The following is a 24,098-nucleotide window of genomic DNA, read 5'->3' as shown; positions in this document are numbered from 1 at the left end:
AATGTTATTTACTTGATAGAAGTGTTAAGCAAGCTAAAAATGATATACTTTATGTAATTTTTGATATTGCTACGTGTTATCCATATTTAAGTTTGTTTTGCCTCGGACTAGAATGTCTCGACGTCATTGGATGAATCGCGTCACGTGGTTGCCAAATGAATTTCTTTACAGGGCAAGCGTCAAAATTTAAACGGCAACATGGCGGACGTAACGTTATTTGAGCTGATTTTTTTACAAAAACGTTCAACCATACCTTTAATTTTTAAGCCCCAAAATATTTAGAGTGACCCCCCCTTTGCCCGTGACGTAATATCATGATCCTACAATAGCATCGAGGTTTGCACAAACAACTGACGAGGAAGGCAAAATTTAATCGTTATATATTACCTTTTGTTTGTTTACATATCAAACTGTAGGTCCTTGCAATTGACAAAACAAAACACTTATTAGGTAAATTTCTGTAAACAGTCAGTAACGAACCTAATAAGTAATATTATTTAGTTTAAAAATTAAACTATTTTCTTACAATTTACATGATATGCTTTGACCACTGGTCCCAGTTTATCAAACTAAACAACATATCCAGCTCTCTATTTTGATGAAATTGCAGGAATTTACAATCACATAGGTAAACGAACGCCGATATTAGAAATTTTAAGGAGACTATGCAGGACATCTAGAGCGTTAGTGATCCAATGAAATGATTCTGTTTTCGATTAATAATCTTTAAAATAGCGAGACGAAAGGGTAAGCAAACAGATGTTGCAGCAAAACCTCGTAACAATGATAGTGGATGTTGTTCGTAGGTCACGATATCGGTATCAATAATGCTATAATTAATACATTTTTAAGATCGTATGGATCACGAAAAATTCAATGTGCATGAGGTTGCATCATGTTTGAAGTATAAAATCCCAAGAAAGATTCAGTCATGAAAAACACTATAAAACGCTTCAACCACTATTTTTCAAACTATATTGCGTTAGAAAAATAATGAAAAAGTTATTTTAATAGCCTATTTAATCACAATGTGTGTACATTTCACATTTAACACAGATAACTGACCACTCAATTTCGATAGCCTAAGACTTTACAACCATTGTTTGGAGTGTAAGAAAACAAATTGTTGATGGAAAATTTCATACTGTTTATATGTACATGTTTTAAAGGTAAACAAATCATTATAAATAAATAATTTACAGTTTTAATAAAATTGCTTACATTTTATAGACAAATGATCCGAGTTAAATGATTCATCACTGAAAAAATTTAACCAAATCACTTTTCATAAAAAGTTTCAATAAATCTGTCCCACAAATGAATGCAAATTTGTTTGTTTTCGGTACAAGGTTTTTGTGGCCAGATCGAGATCTTGGTCGCCGTGCATCTTCAAAGTTATTAATTGATGTGTATTCTCGGTCAACATTTTCATTCCAGTCTAGGACAGCCATGTTTGACCTCAGTTTTTACTCCTCATCACCAAATTTTATTCTTTTATCATGATAGACGAGAAGGGCATTGTTAAAAGATTCAACATAATGCGTGTCAATGCAATTCACATAATCCTCTGGTGTCTTGTATATTTGTAGTTTATAAATATCTGTCTTAAGAATTCTTTCTGCCTCAGAATCACTTACGATGTTCTTTGATGGTTCAGAATTGAGGTCTCGTCTGTATCTTGATTCCACAGAACAATTCTGGTGGTTGTTCTTATAGTGCTCAACAATATTATTTAGACATTGTCGCAACTTTACAGGGGAACCTTGGCAATTTTTCATTGCATAATATGTATGCGTTTAAATTGATGCAACCTTATATGAAAGATCAGGATGCCAAGTAACACCCATATATTTCTAAGGACCGCTTGCAATTTTTTTCATTTCTTTGGTGACTCCCTTTATTTGCATGCCACGTATTATTTGCATTGGTTACCTGTGGTTGATATACTGCAAAATATTTGTTAACACTTGCATTGCTGTCATGTCCATGGATGTTGATTGATGTGTCATTTTTATCAAAATGTTGGCACAAATTTTCAACTCCCCTGATTTCATGACGCTGGCTAACAGGATCATCTTGTCTAGTTACCACAGCCAAACCAACAACACGATGATGTGTTTGACCAATAGCAACGACGTCTGATTGGGCTGCATTTCTCCTCCAACCATAGCGGGCATCTGTCATAATGTTTATCCCATAAAAAGAGACATCATTTTCTTCTGCCTTTAAAACTTCATTTGTTACTTCTTCATTGATGGCATCTTTTATTGACTCCTTAGCCAGGTCTTCTGTCATAGAACAGTACAAATTATGGTGACTTTCAAATACACTCTCCGGAACGATACCTATATTGGCAGAGTCACAAATACGCTTGTATTGACTGTAACGAACACCTGTTGCATAAACAGAATGGATCATATGTCTTGGAATCAGTCTGGCCATTCTATAGGAAATCAACAGTGAAATGAATGTAACACTCTATTTTTAGCCCGGCTCTGCTGAAAGCAGAGTCCTGGCTCTAGGCAGGCAAATCGCCAATGTTACTATAAATAGCAAAGTAAACAAAAAACAAACAGCGTCAAAGTAAAAGCTTCCGCTATACTAAATAGTTACACAGAGCCAAAAGTTTGTCAAAAGTGCTGACATTTTGTTGTTTTTTTTTATTTTCAAGAAAATTGTCTATCTTTTTTAGTTTTCTTATCAATAACGTGTTTTAAAAAGAAGACTATGCATTTTGGACACATACAATGCGCATGAATTTCCAAGAACTATACTTTACTGTGCGTTGACAAAATATGGGGATTGTATATATAACGCTTCTTGCAAAATTCAAAGCAGCAACTGTTAATCTTTTTTTCTAGAGAGACATATTTTTGTTTATAGCCGCTTACAACATTTGGTCGTTCTTTGACGCTTTGTCGACATTAAAAGCATGAGAGAGAGAGAGATAGTGAGAGAGAGAGAGAGAGAGAAAGAGAGATTTTCAGTCTTTACTACACAATATGCATAATGACAGCAAAAGAGCCCGGCTTTCAGTACTTCAGTACTTTGATTTTGTTTGTTCTTTGCTTTACAATGTAAATGTCACAACCAAGAAGGCAAGTTTGTTGCTTTTAACAACTGGAAAGAAGACAATACAGATGAAGAGATAAGAGCTGGTCAGAATGTAAGTGCTACCAGTAGTGATAACAATCCTGACATCAACGAGCAGCAAGCAGCAGGTGATGATCCTGAACATGGAGGGGATGATGCAATACCAGAGATCAATAACCAGGAATGTAAATATTGTTTTTGCCAACCATGCGTGACCTCAAACCGACAGGAGTGGCTCGGAAATGGTGCACCACCCCATACTAGGAATTCTGCTATTAGGAAAACCAAGTATAAAAAGTTTGCATGGAAGCACCCCAGATATCAAGCGAAATAAGCTGCACATTTTAATCGTGATGAAGAGGTAGAAAACATTGTATTGACACAGAGAGAAATAATGCCCGAATGTGTTTTATCTCTAGTGAGGGATTTATACCCAAACCCCCCTGGTTGACCTTACATGGGACACAAGTGGGCTTGATTCGTGGACAAAATAAATGTGCAATATGAATTACAAATTATTTTTTTTCAATAAACATTTCATCATATAACTTTTAGTGAAACATTTGGATTATAAACATAATATATAATTGCTGCAAGGCATATCAATAAAGTAAGTCACTTATTTCACTTGTTTCTCTGTTCACATGGTTCTATTTGTTGAAATTTCTGATGTGGTAATTAGGGTTCCGTTTGACCTAGGGTCAAACTTCCCTATGCAGAGCAGTGGAAATTTGAAATCTTATCACTTCAGATGAAAAAGTATGAATTTTGGTATTAAAATAATTTTCAAAGCTTCATTTTTAATGTATAGATGTATGAGATGGAGAGATACAACCATGCAAAATTTTATTACATCAAAAAAATTGAACATGATAAACCTTTTTAAAATTTCTCTGCTTTGGTCAACATGTTAAAAATTAAGTGATTTTCAAAATTTAGCTCCTCCCATTTCCTTTTTTTCTCCTGCCAGGGGTTTAAGTATTGTTTCCAGACATTTAGAGGTTTTATTGTTATTTCAATTCAGCATATGATTACAGAGTATTATTTACATTATGATATTAACACAGAATGAATATCTTGATATTCACCAATATAAAATTTTTGAATTGATTGATTTAAATATTAACAGTGGTCGAAATGATCTGTAACATTTTCCATTCACCGGTAGTATGCAACTAGACTGCTGAATAGGTTAAAAAACACGTAGCGGTCAGTTTATAACAAGTAACTGCATATATAACCTCGCGAAACTTGAGAAACTAAAAAAGGACATTTGAAGACAGACACACCCTCAGCGAGTTTAAAAACGACGATTGCCTCATTTCAATATATCGATTTAATGAAGAAATTATACCCAGAATATGTGAAGTGCCTTTTTTGTGAGGTAAGAGCTAGAACAAAAGATAAAAAGAAATCCACTATATACATGTAATTATATCTAACGGCATCGCGATTGTAGTGTCCGGACATATCCGTCCCCGTGTTTCAATTTTAGTTTTTATTGTTTGTTTCCGCCCAGTCTATATCTACACAACGTGGTTTATACAGTTGGCATGTTTTGTCCCCTCATGGAGTAAGTTCTGTTGCCATGTCTTCTTTTTGTGTATTTAAAAATCGAATACTCTTTAAATATTATGTACGCTGTGTGTAGTTTGTAAACATTCTGTATAATTTGCATATTTCTACATTTCTATCATCTGTATTTGTAACTGGGTCGTCGTAAATATGGCGGACAATTTAGGTCATTTTTATATATTAACACAGTAATGGTTTAGAGTAATTTGTCATTGTTTTTATCCTAAAAGTCTGTTAACAAGTCCTAATTAAAGCTTTAATAAGTCTAGTCAACATTGCCATTTGTCAGTATTTTTATTGTGAAATTGTGTATTGATTGTGTCTAAACGTGTGTTATCTTATTTGTAGTTTTTAGCTCACCTGAACCGAAGGTTCAAGTGAGCTTTTCTGATCACCCGTTGTCCGTCGTCCGTCCGTCCGTCCGTCTGTCTGTCCGTCCGTCTGTAAACTTTTCACATTTTCAACTTCTTCTCAAAAACCACTGGGCCAAATTTAACCAAATTTGGTACAAATCATCCTTATGGAAAGGGGACTATAAATTGTTAAAATAAAGGGCACAGCCCTTTTCAAAAGGGAGATAATTGCAAAACAGTGAGTATAGAGTGGATGTCTTTAAAAATCTTCTTCTCAAGAACCACTGCACCAGGAATGCCAATATTTACACAAAAGCTTGTATATATAGTGAAGATTCTAAATTGTAAAAATCGTGACCCTCGGACCAAAACTGGGGCCCCAGGCGGGGTTCAAAGTTTAACATAGAAATACATAGGAAAATATTTAAAAATTCTTCTTCTCAAGAACCACTGCACCAGAAATGCCAATATTTACACAAAAGCTTGTATATAAAGTGAAGATTCTAAATTGTAAAAATCGTGACCCTCGGACCAAAACTGGGGCCCCAGGCGGGGTTCAAAGTTTAACATATGTAGAAATACATAGGAAAATGTTTAAAAACTCTTCTTCTCAAGAACCACTGCACCAGGAATGCCAATATTTACTCAAAAGCTTGTATACAAAGTGAAAATTCTAAATTGTAAAAATCGTGACCCTCGGACCAAAACTGGGGCCCCAGGCGGGGTTCAAAGTTTAACATAGAAATACATAGGAAAAATGTTTAAAAAATCTTCTTCTCAAGAACCACTGCACCAGAAATGCCAATATTTACACAAAAGCTTGTATATATAGTGAAGATTCTAAATTGTAAAAATCGTGACCCTCGGACCAAAACTGGGGCCCCAGGCGGGGTTCAAAGTTTAACATAGAAATACATAGGAAAATGTTTAAAAAATCTTCTTCTCAAGAACCACTGCACCAGAAATGCTAATATTTACACAAAAGCTTGTATGTATAGTGAAGATTCTAAATTGTAAAAATCGTGACCCTCGGACCAAAACTGGGGCCCCAGGCGGGGTTCAAAGTTTAACATATATAGAAATACATAGGAAAATGTTTAAAATATCTTCTTCTCAAGAACCACTGCACCAGAAATGCCAATATTTACACAAAAGCTTGTATACATAGTGAAGATTCTAAATTGTAAAAATCGTGACCCTCGGACCAAAACTGGGGCCCCAGGCGGGGTTCAAAGTTTAACATATGTAGAAATACATAGGAAAATGTTTAAAAACTCTTCTTCACAAGAACCACTGCACCAGGAATGCCAATATTTACTCAAAAGCTTGTATACAAAGTGAAAATTCTAAATTGTAAAAATCGTGACCCTCGGACCAAAACTGGGGCCCCAGGCGGGGTTCAAAGTTTAACATAGAAATACATAGGAAAAATGTTTAAAAAATCTTCTTCTCAAGAACCACTGCACCAGAAATGCCAATATTTACACAAAAGCTTGTATATATAGTGAAGATTCTAAATTGTAAAAATCGTGACCCTCGGACCAAAACTGGGGCCCCAGGCGGGGTTCAAAGTTTAACATAGAAATACATAGGAAAATGTTTAAAAAATCTTCTTCTCAAGAACCACTGCACCAGAAATGCTAATATTTACACAAAAGCTTGTATGTATAGTGAAGATTCTAAATTGTAAAAATCGTGACCCTCGGACCAAAACTGGGGCCCCAGGCGGGGTTCAAAGTTTAACATATATAGAAATACATAGGAAAATGTTTAAAATATCTTCTTCTCAAGAACCACTGCACCAGAAATGCCAATATTTACACAAAAGCTTGTATACATAGTGAAGATTCTAAATTGTAAAAATCGTGACCCTCGGACCAAAACTGGGACCCCAAGCTGGGTTCAAAGTTTAACATAGAAATACATAGGAAAATGTTTAAAAAAATCTTCTTCTCAAGAACCACTGCACCAGGAATGCCAATATTTACACAAAAGCTTGTATACAAAGTGAAGATTCTAAATTGTAAAAATCGTGACCCTCGGACCAAAACTGGGGCCCCAGGCGGGGTTCAAAGTTATACATAGGAAAATGTTTAAAAAATCTTCTTCTCAAGAACCACTGCACCAGAAATGCCAATATTTACACAAAAGCTTGTATATATAGTGAAGATTCTAAATTGTAAAAATCGTGACCCTCGGACCAAAACTGGGGCCCCAGGCGGGGTTCAAAGTTTAACATAGAAATACATAGGAAAATGTTTAAAAATTCTTCTTCTCAAGAACCACTGCACCAGAAATGCCAATATTTACACAAAAGCTTGTATATATAGTGAAGATTCTAAATTGTAAAAATCGTGACCCTCGGACCAAAACTGGGGCCCCAGGCGGGGTTCAAAGTTTAACATAGAAATACATAGGAAAATGTTTAAAAAATCTTCTCAAGAACCACTGCACCAGAAATGCCAATATTCACACAAAAGCTTGTATGTATAATGAAGATTCTAAATTGTAAAAATCGTGACCCTCGGTCCAAAACTGGGGCCCCAGGTGGGGATCAAAATTTAACATAGAACTACATATGAAAAATGTTTAAAAATTTTCTACTCAAGAACCACTTCACCAAAAATGCCAATACATACACAAAAGGTTGTATATATAGTGAAGATTGTAAAAATCGTGACCCCCGAGCAAAAGTGGGGCCCCAGGAGGGGTTTAGATTTTAACATATATAGGAAAATGTTTTAAAATCTTCTCAAGAACCATCGTGCAACTGTTTGGGATATTACTATGCATACATGTACATCCTTAAATAATGTAGATTCAAAAAATTGTAACTCCCGGACAATTGATGGGCACCAAGAGGGGTTCAAAATTTAAACATTTTAAAAAACAAAGGAAAAGTTTAAAAATTTTCTTCTCAAGAACTACAATGTTTTAGTTAGTGGAATATCTATGCATGCATCCTTCGCTTATGTAGATTCCTAATTCGTAAAATCGTGACCCCCGGACCAATAATGGGGCCCCAAGATGGGGTCAAAGTTTATTATAGAAATATAAAGGTAACATGTTAAAAAATCTTCTTCTCGAGAACTACAATGCTTCAATTTGTGAGATTACTATCATGCATACAACCTTGGATAATGAAGGTTCGACAGTTTTAAAATAGTGACCCCTGGACTAATACTAGGGACCCAAGATGGGTTTAAAGTTAAATGTAGAAGTACCGGTATATATGGAAAATGTTTAAAAATCTTCTTTTCGAGAACTACAATGCATCAATTTGTTAGATAACTACGTAAGCACCCTCAAATAGTGTAGATTCGAATATTATAAAAGCCGTGACCTCAATCTAATACTGGGGCCCCAAGAGGTGTTCAAAGTTTAGCATAGAAATATAGAGGGAAAATGTTGAAAAATCTTTTTCTAGGGAACTATAATGCTTCAGCTTGTGAGATAACTATGCAAGCATCCTTAAATAATGTAGATTCCAAATGATTAAAACTTTAGCACTGGACTAATACTGTGGCCCCAAAAGGGGTTCAAAGTTTAACATAGAAAGATATATTGAAAATGTTTTTAAAAAGTTCTTCTCGAGAACTATAATGCTACAGTTTGTGAGATTACTATGCAAGGATCCTCAAATTGTGTAAACTCTAATGTAGTGGAACCAAGAGTTATCTTTCTTAATGTTCTGTACAGTCTGAGAGTTATTCCTCTTGAAGTGGAACTCTTCTACGTTCAGTTTTTCAGGTTGTGTTCGTGCGGTCCCACCGCAGTGCTACACATTTTCATTCCTATGTTACTATTTATGTTGTTCAAGCCAACCATAAACCTCGGACCATTACTGGGTCCCCAGAAAGGGGTTCAATGTTTAAATAGAAAAAGCATATGCTACGAAATGTAATGTTACAAGGAACTGCTGTTCAGGTGAGCGATGTGGCCCATGGGCCTCTTGTTTACCCTCTTCCGAGAGGTTTGTGCCCAAATAAAACATAAAACAGTACAATAAAAAATCCATTACCCGGACACAGACTCGTCGACAGTATGGTGGATGCTCCGGCATTAAGACAATCCAGGACCATCACTTCAGTAGCGATGGAAGAATTCGATAAGAAAGTAAATAGACACGTTTCTAAATTGGGAAACATTAAGAGAGACATCGATTCCATTTTTATGGACATTGCTGAAAATCCTGTCATGAACCTCGAACGGGCCAAGATGTACAAAACCTCGCTCACCAAATTTATGATACAATATGAAAAAGCTTCGGGAGAATATGCGGCTTCCTTACAGGGTCAGCGACATGAAGCTGCTAAGAGAGAGGAAACCTCGAGGGCACTTATTGCAAATGTACTGCAAGAAAAAGTTTCAACAGTATTGAAACAGTTGAACTCCATACTTCCAGTTTCTAGGGCGAAATCACAGATGTCCGGACACAGCCACATCTCCGCATCGTCACATCTCACATCTGTGATACTCCAACACACAGCGAAAGTTGAAGAAGCCCGCACAAAGCTTAAATACGCTAAGGAAGAAGCAGAGTTGATGAGAAAAGAAGCAGAGATAAAGGCAGCCTAGTGCTTACTTTCGGTCAAGAAAGAATTTGATGCAGCAAAATCAAGTCTAAGTGCTATTAAGATGGTTCTTGATTATGACTCTCTTGGAGAAAGCTACATACCACCATGTGAAGAGGACACAGTTGAAGATGACCTGGGTGAGAAGGAAGACAATGCGTGCGCAATTGAGCAGCCCAATCCTCAGGATCCTGATGAAACTACTGGTCAATATACAGAAAATCCAAGAGAACTTCTGAACACTAGTACAGTTCAACATCACAATCACTTTGAATCTACAGACAGACCAAGTGAACCGGTTAACCTTAACACCAGTGTACGCCCTGACCATATTGAATATATTCCGCGTTCATCAATGGAATTGCCACAGCCACGCACTAAGCATATTGAACATACTACGCCAACAGAGAAAATGCAAACACTGTTAAACCCAAACGGTCCAGAGTTTGTTGCTGTTAATCAAGATAGAAACGTTTTAAGTGAAACCAATGAACTGGCTAAGTTGTTAGCAAAAAAGCAGCTTATATCCACAATACTTTCTACCTTTGATGATGTTCCAGGACACTACTTTGTCTGGAAGTCTACATTTGAAAATGTGACTGATGAACTTGGTGCTTCCACAATGGAAAAACTTGACCTCTTGATTCAGAATCTTGAAGTGAAATCGAAGCAGCAGGCCCTCAACATTCGTTCAGCAAACCCTCGTGATTCCTCTAGAGCATTGGGTCTGATATGGGAGGGGCTTGATTCGAGATATGGAAGCCCAGAGTGTATTGAATCTTCCCTGAAGAACAGAGTTGCAGCTTTTCCTACCTTAAAGAATACAGACAGTTCACAGTTCACTGTTTCAACTGGCAGATACTATCATGGAGGTAGAATCCATTATGCAAGACGAGAAGTACACGAAACTCTTCGTATATTATGATTCGTCAGTAGGCATAAACCCAATTGTCAAAAAGTTACCCACAAACATTCAGGAAAAGTGGACGAATGAAGCAAACAAGTATAAACAGAAACACAGTGTAGTTTATCCACCATTTTCTGTCTTTGCTACGTTTGTGAACAATATTGCAAAGATCCGCAATGATCCCAGTTTCATTTATGACACTACCAATAATGCACAGCAGGGTGTTGGACTTAAGCGCATCAGAGGGACAGGTTTTACCAAGACATAGATATATTCTAGGAAAACAGATGTGACCACAGAGAGCTGTCCAGTCCATGGCACCAACCACACACTCAAAGCATGTCGGCAATTTCGCACAAGGCCGCTACAAGAAAGGAAGGATTTCATCAGAGAAAATGGCCTCTGTTTCAAGAGCTGTGGACCATGGAAACATATACAAGCGAACTGTAAAGTGACTGTGAAATGGGACATTTGTAACTCTACAAAGCACCCATCAGCACTTCACCAGGACTCAAGGATGTCTCCACCTGTGAAAGCTCACGAGGGGGAGAACTCTACTCAAGCAGTGAATGTGATGAGCAAATGTACCAAAATTTGCAACACTCGTGGAAACACATCAAAATCATGTGCCAAAAGAATACTAGTGAGAGTGTACCCTCAAGGAAGAAAAAACTTACCTAGAGAACTCTATTGCATGATAGACGAACATAGTAGCCGATCTCTAGCAGTCTCACAGTTCTTCAACGCCTTCGGAGAATGTGGAAGTGAGATGGAATATGTCTTGTCCTCTTGCGCTGGTAGATTCAACACATCTGGACGCAGAGCTTCTGGGTATGTGGTGCAATCGATCGATGGTTCTTGTGCTTTGCAGCTACCTGATTTGATCGAGTGCAATGATATTCCTAATAACAGAGAAGAAATACCGTCACCTGAAGTGGCACAATCTTTTACACACTTGAAGGATGTCGCACACTTCATACCACAAGTAGATGAACGCATCAACATAGAGTTACTGATTGGTCGTGACCTCATTATGGCACATCATGTGTTGGATCACAGAATTGGGAAAAACGACTTACCTTATGGACAACAATTGCCACTTGGGTGGGTTATCATTGGAAACGTCTGCCTCGGAACAGTTCATAGTCCGGACGTTGTCAACGTCAACAAGACCGCCATCTTAAGTAATGGGCGTCCCACCACGATGATTCCGTGTAATAGTGAGATCAAGATTGACTTTGACTCAGTTTTTAGAAGGACTGAGCAGGATGAGAAGCCAGGATTGTCAGTTGAAGATAAAGACTTCCTCAAGATTATAAGTTCTGGAATACAGAAAACAGATCAAAGACAATGGATGGCTCCACTCCCTTTCCGATCCACACGGAGAACGTTACCAAACAACAGGGAAGCAGCTGAACGACGTGCCAGATTCTTTGACGCAAGTCTGAAGCACAATGAACAAAATCGTCAGCATGTCACAGACTTTATGCAGAAGTTATTTGATAATGACTATGCAGAAAAGGCCCCAGCGTCGGATGAAGGAAGTGAATGCTGGTATCTGCCGCTCTTCGGAGTATACCATCCCAAAAAGCCAGACAGCATAAGAATGGTTTTTGATTCTTCAGCCAAGTTCCACGACGTATCTCTTAACGATGTGCTGCTCAAAGGACCTGATCTTAGCAACAGCTTGCTAGGAATTCTTATGCGATTCAGAGAGGAAGCTATAGCTGTGACAATGGATGTAGAACAAATGTTCTATAATTTCAAAGTAACCCCCGAACACAGAGACTTTTTGAGATTTTTTTGGCACGAGGATAATGATCTTAACCGCCCACTCACAGAATATCGTATGACAGTGCACGTCTTTGGGAATAGTCCCTCTCCCTCCGTGGCCACTTATGGTCTCAGAAAATCAGTGGAACCATCCAGCGATGTAAAGGAACTCATAAACAATAATTTCTACGTTGACGATGGGCTATTGTCATGTAACAGTGAAGAAGAAGCCATCAGCCTCGTACTCAGGACCAAGGATGCACTCAACGAAGGAGGGAAGTTGAGGCTCCACAAATTTGCCTCAAATAGCCGAACACTCCTCGACTCATTTCCGTCAGAGGACCTAGCCAAGAACCTGAAGGATCTCGACCTTGGTACAGCATCACTACCACTACAGAGAAGTCTAGGACTTCTATGGGATACCAATTCAGATGTCTTCCTATTCAAAGTATCAGAAGAGCAGAAACCGTTCACCAAACGTGGATCATTGTCGATCATCAATAGTATTTACGACCCGATAGGTTTTGCACAACCAGTTATAATCAAAGGCAAGATATTGCTGAGAAACATGATCTCTTCCTCATCAGAGTTGGACTGGGATGACCCCTTACCTGACTCTCTCTACAAGGAATGGAAATCTTGGGTGCAGTCGTTGCCGGAGTTGGAGGAGTTCCAGATTCCCAGACAGTATAGTTCCCAGTCATTTAAAGGCGCACAGAAGCGAGAGGTGCACATCTACGCAGATGCATCAAAAGAAGCCATTGCAGCAGTCGCATTCTTAAAGTTGTATGGCAGCGATCCAGATTCATGCACTACAAGCTTTCTTATGGGAAAGGCAAAGGTTGCTCCATCTAGTGGACACACAGTACCTAGACTCGAGTTATGTGCTGCTGTTCTAGCGGTTCAGTTAGCTGATGTCATTCATGAGCAGTTGAAGATAGACAGAGAAGATTTTTCTTACTACTCTGACAGTTAAGTTGTACTCGGGTACATAACAAACGAGAATAGAAGGTTCTACTTTTATGTTGGAAATCGAGTGAGTCGCATCAGAATGTCAAGCCAACCCTCGCAGTGGAAGTACATAGCATCTGAACTGAACCCAGCAGACGTCGCAACGAGAAGCGTCAGAGCATGTCAACTAGCGAACAATAAGTGGATCAAAGGGCCAGACCCTTTGATAGATTTAACATCTAATGTATCAGTACCCCCTCATTGAACCAGAGACAGATAAAGAGTTGCAACCTTAAGTGAAGTGCTGTAAAACTGAAGAGTCGCAGGACAAGAAACCTATGCATGCAGGTGTCAATGTTACAAGGTTTTCGGGCTGGAGAAAACTTGTGCGAAAAGTAGCATATTTGAAGAACTTCATCAGGAAGTACAAGGGAGTAAACACTACTAAAATGTTGACACAAATATTATCTCGGAAACGGAGCATTACATAATTCAAATGGTTCAGAAGGAAGCCTCTGGACCTGAGAATCAAGCCATTAAAGAGGGAAGGTCACTGAAAAGAAGCTCAATCTTATCTTTGACACCAGTGCTCGGTCCAGACGGTCTCTTACGAGTTGGCGGAATATTAAAGGACAAAGACTTTATTATTTACATGTATGGTGACTAGAGCTATACATATATAAGTCATAGAAGAGTTATAAAGTGCGGCATTTATCAATGCCTTGAGACGCTTCATAGCCATTAGAGGACCAGTAGTGCAGTTTAGGTCTGATCGTGGGACCAACTTCATTGGGGCTACACAGGACCTGTCCATCAATGCAGAGTTTGTGGAAAAGGGACCCGTTGGTACCTTTCTATCCAATTCAGGAACGTCTTGGATATTTAACCCACGTCATGCCTCCCACATGGGAGGAGCATGGGAACGCTTAATAGGAGTATCATGCAGAATACTTGACTCTATGTTACTTCAGAATCGAGTTGAACTTACCCATGATGTCTTAGTCACTTTCATGGCAGAGGTATCAGCCATAGTGAAAAACAGACCGCTACTTCCTGTGTCATCAGATCCTGAATCTCCGAGTCTACTTACACCATCCATCTTGCTAACGATGAAGACTTCGGCAGACATTGGACCATTTCCAAAATTTGGACCAAAGGACATACGTGCATACTGGAAGCGAGTACAAAAACTAGCTGAGGAATTTTGGAAAAGATGGAGAAACGAATATTTACATACCCTCCAGGTGCGTCAAAGTGGAAGAAAGACCGTCAAAACTTGAAGACTGGGGATGTCATCTTGATGAAGGACAGTGGAAGTGCGCGTAATGACTGGCCCATGGACATTGTGAAAAGAACATTCCCAAGTGATGATGGTCGCGTCCGGAAAGTCGAGATATGCGTTGTGAAGGACGGTGTACGCTCTACATATGTGAGACCGATTCCAGAACTTGTCACGCTTTTGGAAGTGTAATGACATTACTATACAGTTATATATGTGTGCTATTTTCTTCATAAGAATGCATTCTAACTAACAGTTAATTTGTTTTAAAAAGTAGTGATTTCTAGTAGAAATCAGAGGGGGAGTGTAGTGTCCGGAAATATCCGTCCCCGTGTTTCAATTTTAGTTTTTATTGTTTGTTTCCACCCAGTCTTTATCTACACAACGTGGTTTACAATGTTGGCGTGTTTTGTCCCCTCATGGAGTAAGTTTTGTTGCCATGTCTTCTTTTTGTCTATTAAATGATCGAATACTCTTTAAATATTATGAACGCTGTGTGTAGTTTGTAAACATTCTGTATAATTTGCATATTTCTGCATTTCTATCATCTGTATTTGTAACTGGGTCGTCGTAAATATGGCGGACAATTAAGGTCATTCTTATATATTAACACAGTAATGGTTTAGAGTAATTTGTCATTGTTTTTATCCTAAAAGTCTGTTAACAAGTCCTAATTACAGCTTTAATAAGTCTAGTCAACATTGTCATTTGTCAGTATTTTTGTTGTGAAATTGTGTATTGATTGTGTCTAAATGTGTGTTATCTTATTTGTAGTTTTTTACCCTCTTCCGAGAGGTTTGTGCCCAAATAAAACATAAAACAGTACAGCGATATTATGCCACAGGCAGTCTTCGAGAACGACTTAAATAATGAATATTCGTCAAAACAAACAAGCAGCAACAATAGTCAGAATATATTGTCCAAGATCCATCGCTTTGAGCTTTTTAAAAATTTTACTCATGCCACCTTCAATGTTACATCCACCCCCATCTAATATAAAGATGTTAGGCAGGTGTACCTATATAAAAACCAATGCCTTCAAATTCGACAAAAGGGAATGAAAAATAGGTTTTTACTTTTAAGATAAGCATGACCTAAATGAAACATTGTTAAGTTTACTTTATGTTACGGTATAAGACGTACTTAAGCAGGCCTTGTGTAGGTCTTAAGATTCCGCCTAAGTCCTACTTATGACCATACATAAGTCAAAATCTAAGCATGCTTTATGTTACAAGCTTCTGGTATATAAACCCTTTGAATTCGTTACACACGATTGCACACCTGAAACTCGTGGCCGATATGTATTATTCCTTTCGTGGACTTTGGATTGATGCATTTATTTCTTATTCTATGTGCATATTCTGTTTGTAAAATAATGCATTGACTAATGTATTTTACGTTAGTATTCTCCTGCCATGAAAAAGTGCGTGGAATTTGATATTAGGGAGAGAACACGGGAGTGTGAAACTTCGCGAGATTTAACGTGACCTGTGCTTCTTGAGATAAACAAACCCAGCCATAATATTTATGAGCGTGTCACAAAATTTGCGAAATTGGGGAAAATCAGTAACATTTTTATTTGCGATTTAAAAAGTTTCTTATAGAAAATTCATACATGATATAATTTACTTTCGACTTAAAAGATATACCGAAAATTAGATCATCGAGAAAATTACCGGATATACGGTATAGTACACGCGTCGCATATAGCACACCGATACATATTTACATGGCTTTGTCCATTTTATACTGGTTAAACGTTGTCTCGGGGACGAAGAAGCTCCACCAGAAATCGGATCTTGTCGTGAAGTCTGATCACATACTTCGATTTGTTTTCGACGCGGAGTAGAATCATGTTAAAGGTAGGTGCAGGCCAGCATGAGGGACAAGAGTTATGTTAATGTACGTATGAAGAGTTATGATATAGGTATATTGTTACCAGGAATTATTTTATAGTATCGTCTTTAGTATTTCCCTTGCTAACTTTAGATTACACTCGGGGTTAACCACAGGGGCCAAGCCCGTTTTAACACTAATTTCAATGTTACCATAAATAAAGAAAGGGGTCGAACTCTGACCCAGATAAAAAAACTACCAGCTCGCTTTAAAGCCTAATAAATCAATTAATTTTAAAACACTCGAATTATGCATGAATTTTTCATAAAAGTATTGTCCGAGATACACTCATGCCGAATTTCAAGTTGATGGGTCTCAAAATAACGGAGATATACGTCATTATTCTCTCGAAGTCGCCAGTTTACTTTTACTCGGACATTTACCGGTCCAGGGCTCACGATGGGATTTTTCCTATGACAACAGCATTATTGCAACAAGTCGAGAAACAATCGCACTAATCTTTTAAAATCTCACATCAAACGCACGCTACTTACATACAAAAACTACGATAATGTAATGATACGGAATATATCTGTCCAGGTTTTGAATTTTACATTGTCCTTGTTCTGTTTGTTGTGTACATCCGGAAAGACCCCCGCATTTGTTTTTAGGAATAATTGCCATCTCTGTGTTGTATACAGGCCAAAAGAGCAAGTTTTTTCTTATGCAAAATGTCAGTCGCTGTCTAAATATTGTGAACGCTAAGTGTCATTCTTTGTTAATCCTTTATATTTGCATAATTGGTGTAAATCATAGAAAAGTGCACAAACGCACATTGCGTTGACATCATGTAAAATCTGGGTAGAATATATTATATAACATTATTTTAGTAACAATTTTGTTTATATCAAGTGAAAACTTCAAACGATATAGTACAGTATAAAAATTGAATGTAATTTGTTTAAAGGTCATAAAACTCCGTTTTCGTGTATTTTCATAATTTGGCATAATGTATATCGTGGATTGGCTATTGCATAACTTGTGATTTGCTTATGAATTGTCTGTTTTATGTAATAATTTGTAAGACGGCTTATTTTCTTTTTGTAGCCACTTACATGTACCCTCATGACAGAGGAAGACAATAAATGTCCAAGTTTATGTAAATATTTTTTAATCTAGCAGCGATTCTCCCAGATTCAATTTTGTACACTGTATTTAATAAAGTTATAGGACGCCAGTTCTTAATATAGTGTCTAGCTTTGTCACCTTTAGGTAGCAAAGTAATTACACAATGTCTCTGTGTGACTGATTATATATAATTTTTATATCCATGTATTTCCAAAAAACCTTAAAAAATTCTGAAGAAAAACCATCCGATCAAGGTGATTTATTAGCTTTCATAATAGAAGGTGTTTTTGAAGCCTCACAATAGAAAGTGTTTTTGAAGCCTTACTAAAAGTAATTTCCCCCTCTAAAGAATCTTATTCCGTTTCGGACAGTTTAGGAATGTCATCATATATTAATTAATTATTGAAACAAAGTTGACAATATCTAACTTGTTTTCATTTAATATTGCATAAAAGTTTTAGTTTCAGTCAGGATTTCTGTCTGGTCATATATTACCTCCCCTGAATCCAACTTCAATTTTGGTAAAATCTTACTAATAAAACTCCTGGACTCCAGTTTAGAAATATAACTTGATGGTTTTTCTCCTTCTTCAATCCATTTTGCTCTACTTCTTATATAATTGCCCTGTAATTTATGTTTTCTAAGCTTTTCTAATTCCTGATTTTTGTTATATAGTAAATCTACATTGCCTTCAGAAATATTCCTCTCAATATCTTGAATTTCTAACACCAATTCTTTGAAACAAAAGTGAAAGAACAAGCGGGCGAGAGTACCAATGTTGTTGTGCAATCTATGATCAAAGACAATACGAATGCGACCCGGAATGATGAAGATATCATTGCGATTCATCGTGTCCCAGGCAGAAAAGGCTATGACCGACCGATTTTAGTAAGACTAAAGAACAACAATGCAAAATCGGCTATAATGAAATCACGTTCGGAGATTAAAAGGAAATTTAAAGGGTGCTTATCGATTCAGTGATGACGAAACCTAACTCCGACCTCATCAAAAAATTGCCAAAGAATGACCAAATATTGTCCGCCTGGTATTTTAATGGACATGTATATGCTCTGGTTAGAGGGGTTAAAGTCATTTTTGACATTTATGACGAAGTGGAAGCAGAAACCGGTGACATTATGTTCCTTAAAAATTCCGGATAAAAGTGTTTAGTACTGATGGGCCGTCCGATTAGTGACACATGGTGACTCCGGAAACATTCTACGTGTATTAATGATAATATATTGCCTGTATATATGCAGGAACGTGTGTGCTGACATTACAATATATATGCTTTTTACTTATCCTTTTCCAAATGTAATTTTTCTTCACCCTCTTTTCTTAATCTTCAATTTTTCCTTTCAATTTTAAATGCATTTGAGTCCCGGTTCCGGTGAGTATCTTTTATCGAATTTGAAAAATCTCTTATTTTGCTACCTAGTGGTTAAGATATTATCCGTTAATTGTCAAGGGCTTGGCGACATTGAAAAGCGCAGGGATGTATTTAGTTATTTGAGATAATTGAAATATAATTTATATTGTTTGCAGGACACGCCTTTTTCAAAAGATAATGAAAATGAGGTCAGAAATTTATGGGAATCTCAATGCTATTTCAGTTCCTTTTCTTCAAATTCTAGAAGAGCTGCTGTCCTTGTAAATAATAATTTTGATTTAAAGGTTCTCACTGAAAAAGGTGATATTGATGGGATTTTTTAATTACTTAAGATATCTATAGAAAGCCATGTTGTATTATTATGTAATATTTATGGTCCAAATACGGACAGCCCGCAATTTTATGAAAATATACATATGCACATTGATAATATGCAATGCCAGAATGTCATTTGGTGTGGTGATTTTAATTTAGATTTAGATCCTACTCTAGATTGTTATAATTATGAAGGTATAAATAACCCGAAAGCTAGAAATAAGGTTCTAGAAATGATGAAGACTTATGCATATATAGATCCTAGATATACATGGAGGAAACGATCCCCTCTTAAGTAAAGCATATTAGATTTTTTTTTATCTGAATCGTTGTTGTATAAACAATTTACACCAGCTGACAGATGAAAATATCCTTTTCACTATTAATGATCAGTTATTCCATGAAACATTGTTAATGGAAATACGAGGTAAAATTATTTCTTATTCATCATATATTAAAAAGAAAAAAAGATTAACAGGTTGAATTATGTAACTAAATACTAAGATGTCCTGTGGGGCCTATTTAACAATTACTTTAATGTCTAAATAAGTGTAAAAGTAAGGTTAGTAATTATGTTATCAATGAAATTAATTCGGTAAATCAGCATGTCCTGCTAATATTTAAATTTTATTTCTGTTGACATAAATTTTTAGAGTGTACTTTGAATTATCAAATTGAAGTGTCTCTTTATCACAAGAAGACCAGCGATAATTTTTGGTGCTGTCCTATATTTCCTTTATCTTCCGTGATCAAAAGCATATGCTTAGACGTTTTGTTAAAATAATCGAAAACAATGGATATAATTACATTTCTTCTACATCTCGTGGGATTAACTTTTGTATTTACCTATGGTATGTGACTAAGTTTATATTTGTAATTGTTTTTTTTAAATGTATTACTTTATTGTTAATACAAATAATTTCATGTTACTAAAATGCAAAGTCTACAAAATCGAAGTTTGGATCGTGTAATACTATGAACTGCTTCTTTGTATCGCATCAGCCAATTCATTTCCGTTCCTTTTATTTATCAATGTAGGAAAAGATTGACTACAATAAAAAGTAAAATTACGAAACTTACTATGATGTACACGTATACATCTGACAGAAAAATTAGATTAGCCATGATAATAATAATGATGCCTGACCTGATGATATTTGATGTAATAAACAAACAATGTACGAAAGTATTAGCGTAGAAAATTTAGACTTGACCGATGTTCCACACCCTTTTTGTTTACATATCGAAACTTGTTTAAACGACAAAAATACACTATGGGGGGAAACGCAAAAAATTATTACTGTGTATAACAACAATGCAAATGGTAATTACCTTGATTATTTTCTGATACATCTATTATTATTAAATAAACAGTTCAAACTTCACTACGCCGTAGTCTACGGTTCTTACAGGTATGGCGGCCTTGCATCACATAACGAAAATAATATGTCCTGACGAAATTGGAAGAAATGAAAAACCTGTTCTGATAAATTTGGAAAATAAATTTGGAAATCATAAAATCAATTCTATAGATCATAACAATAAAAAAAAATAACATGAATTTCATCTACTTTAATTAAAATGCTGATGAAGAATATTTAAATGCAAACTTGTTCAGATAGAAAAATTTGGACATCATTAAATATAATTAAACAAACATAATAACATATCTATAAAACGATTTTAAGATCTACTTCTTGAGTAATATCTTATTTTTTGTTCAAAAAAGAAGTAAAAATCAGTTGTTCCGGTTAAGATAGGCCCGTTTTTCTAAAAGGAGCAGAAAACGGTATAAATGGCAAAAAGTGCCATTGCATTAAACAAAAAACGCCATCGCATTTATTTTTTTCGTACAGGTGATCTGGCCTACAAAAAAAATCGCTACTCAAACCCAAACCTACACGTATCCAAGTGGTTACATGTATTATGATGCAAATAACGCTGTTGATAGAAACACAGCAACTTGTATGAGAACAGTAGCGATAGGAATTATTTTTTTTTTTTTTTTTTTTTTTATTTCACACATTCTGCAGAAATACAACGCATGATTATGATGCTTTAAATATAATTATTCAGAAGTGCAAATTTTTTTTTTATTGAGAGAAAGAGAGAGAGAGAGAGAGAGAGAGAGAGAGATAAAATTCAAGTAAAAATTGTATTCCAGATGTTCCAATGAGTATCAAAAATCTCATTTTCACCATTTTTATAAGAAATAAATTTCTGTGTTTCATAAAAGAGCTTTAAAGACGACATTGCATAAGAAACACTCAACCGTTTCTCGGTACACCTTGCTGTGTAAATATAGTACTTTAACCAAAGAACTAAAGGTACTGTGAGCAAGCTCACAATTGATACCCCCCGCTAAGAAAAAAATCATTACGCGTGTATTTTTGCTATTATAGAAAATATTGGATGAATCGATTTCACTGTCCATTTTCTATCAATAACAACTGCTTTATTTTTGAAAACTGTTAATTTTTAGCTTCTAATATTTCCATTAATACAAGACATGACACAGACAGAATTTAGCTTTTTTGAAACAATGACCTTGAACTTTCTCAATTGACCTTTGGTCAAGGTCATGACACACCCTTTAATCATAAGCAATCTTTGTGTGAAGAAAGAACTTCAAATGTTTCCCCATAAGAAAGATATGGACCGGACACGAATTTTGCATTTTTTTCTGCCAGTGACCTTGACCTTGCCCAAATGACCTTGGGTCAAGGTCATGACACACCCTTAGGTCATAAGCAATCTTTGTGTGAAGTAAGAACTTCCAAAGTTTCCCCATAAGAAAGATATGGACTGGACACGAATTTTGCACTTTTTCTGCCAGTGACCTTGCCCAAATGACTTTGGGTCAAGATCATGACACACCCTTAGGTCATAAGCAATCTTTGTGTGAAGTAAGAACTTCCAATGTTTCTCCATAAGAAAGATATGGACCGGACACGAATGCACAGACAGACGGACAGACAGACAGACAGACGGACAGACGGACGGACGGACAAGGTGATTCCTATATACCCCCCCAAACTTTGTTTGCGGGGGGTATAAAAATGATATTAAGGATATCTTTGTTTTTACCAAGGATGCCTAGAATGAAAGTTTTCTTGGTAAATGTAACCTGAAAATTGATTTTTTCTTCTAAATAATGTTTAAAATGTTCTAAAAAGGATTGAACACATTCACAATCCCACAGTATATGTTCTATAGTTTCCTCTTCTCGGTGACAAAAGGTACACATTTTAGAGTTTATTTTTTTAATTTTGAATAAAAAAGAGTTTGTTGCTAAAATTTTGTTAATTATTCTGTATTGGAACCATTGAAGTTTACAGTTTTTTGTTATTATGAAAGGTAGTTTATGGATTAATTTCCATTCCATGTCCTCTATATCTAATAATTCATTCCACCTTCTTTTACCTGTTGTCACAGAGGTATTATTGTTTAAAATATCATAAAAAAAACTTTGACTTTTTACATTTCATAACTTTATGTATGTTTTCTCTAATAAGCGGGTTTGCTAATTTTCTTAAAGTTTGGTTTTCACCCAATTTTCTGATGTATGTCTTTACAGCATGGATTATACTTGCATATTCTAAAAAGTTGACCTTTACATTCGTATACATATCACAAAACTTATCAAAACTAAGAAAAGTACTACCTTCCTCAATGATATCATTGATGTATCTAATATTATTATCAAATAGTTGTTTATTAAAAAAAGATTTCCCTCCAATATGGATCAAAGGGTTATAAAATAAAGGTGAGTCTGCAGTTGCACCAGACTTTAATATATTATGCAGGTCAACCCATGCCTTAAACACATCTATCCAGAACTTGTTTTTTAATGATTTCAAAAGTATATTAATGTATTCAATACCACATGATGTAAATTTATTTTGATTAAAATTAAGTATGAATTGACTCAACCCCCTGTTTGTAACAATAAGCTGTCTCACCCAGAATAATTTCATGGAGGATATAAATGCTTTGATATTTATCATCTTTAGACCACCTTCTTCATATTTTTGAACAAGAACATCCCTCTTTATTCTGTGAGTTGAGCCATTCCATATAAATGAAAAAATTAGCTTTTCTAATTCTTTACAATAAAAGACAGATGGGTTTGGGATAGACATTAGTATATGATTCAACAAAGGCAGCACTAATGTCTTAATAACTGTAATCTTGCCAATGGGAGTTAAATGTCTTTTCTCCCACTGTTTAAGGATAGACTTAATTTTAACCAGTTTTGGATCATAGTTAATACTAGGCATATTTAGCAAATCAACATCAAAATTTATTCCAAGCAAGGTGAATTTAGTAGATCCCCAATTCAACTTGCTATTAGAAATAAGTATATCATTACTATTTTTTTTGGAACCTATCCATACAGTATGAGTTTTTGAATAATTTATACACAAGCCGGACATTTCCGAGAATCTATGTAATGTAGAAATGGTTTCTAATAAACTTTCTTCACTTCCATCCAGGATAATCGAGGTGTCATCTGCAAGTTGCGAAATCTTTTTTTCTATATTACCAACTGTTATACCTTTAATTTTTTCATTTTTTCTAATTTGTATCGCCAAAATTTCTGCACAAATCAGGAATATATAAGGGGATAATGGATCTCCTTGTCTACACCCCCTCAGAATATTAAAAGTTTCAGAGAGAGTGCCACCTTGATTAACCGCAGATGTTATGTTTGTATAAAAAATCTTAACCCACTGTCTAATAGTGGGACCAAAGTTAAAAAAATCGAAAGTTTGTTGTATAAAATTCCAAGATAAGGTATCAAAAGCCTTTTCAAAGTCGATAAGCAATAAAAGACCGGGAATTTCTTCATCTTCAGTATATTGCATTATGTCATATATTAACCTTGTATTTTCTACAATATATCTATTAGACATAAATCCAG

The 24,098-nt window shown here is 36.0% G+C and overlaps 1 protein-coding gene across 1 annotated transcript in view; it reads right to left on the bottom strand.

Annotated features, from left to right (window-relative positions):
- The window catches only part of LOC128171686 (multiple epidermal growth factor-like domains protein 10), a 295,355-nt gene that overhangs the window by 232,489 nt on the left and 38,768 nt on the right, over window positions 1-24,098 (bottom strand). Inside the window, exon 9 of the mRNA XM_052837459.1 lies at window positions 13,977-13,994. Coding sequence (XP_052693419.1) covers window positions 13,977-13,994 — 18 coding nt within the window. The remainder of the gene's footprint in view (window positions 1-13,976; window positions 13,995-24,098) is intronic.

This window comes from Crassostrea angulata, chromosome 2 (genome assembly GCF_025612915.1).
Source record: "Crassostrea angulata isolate pt1a10 chromosome 2, ASM2561291v2, whole genome shotgun sequence".
Classification (NCBI taxonomy): Eukaryota; Metazoa; Mollusca; class Bivalvia; order Ostreida; family Ostreidae; genus Magallana; species Magallana angulata.
The sequence above is the reverse complement of the archived record's forward strand: the minus strand, read 5'-3'. Positions and strand labels throughout refer to the sequence as shown.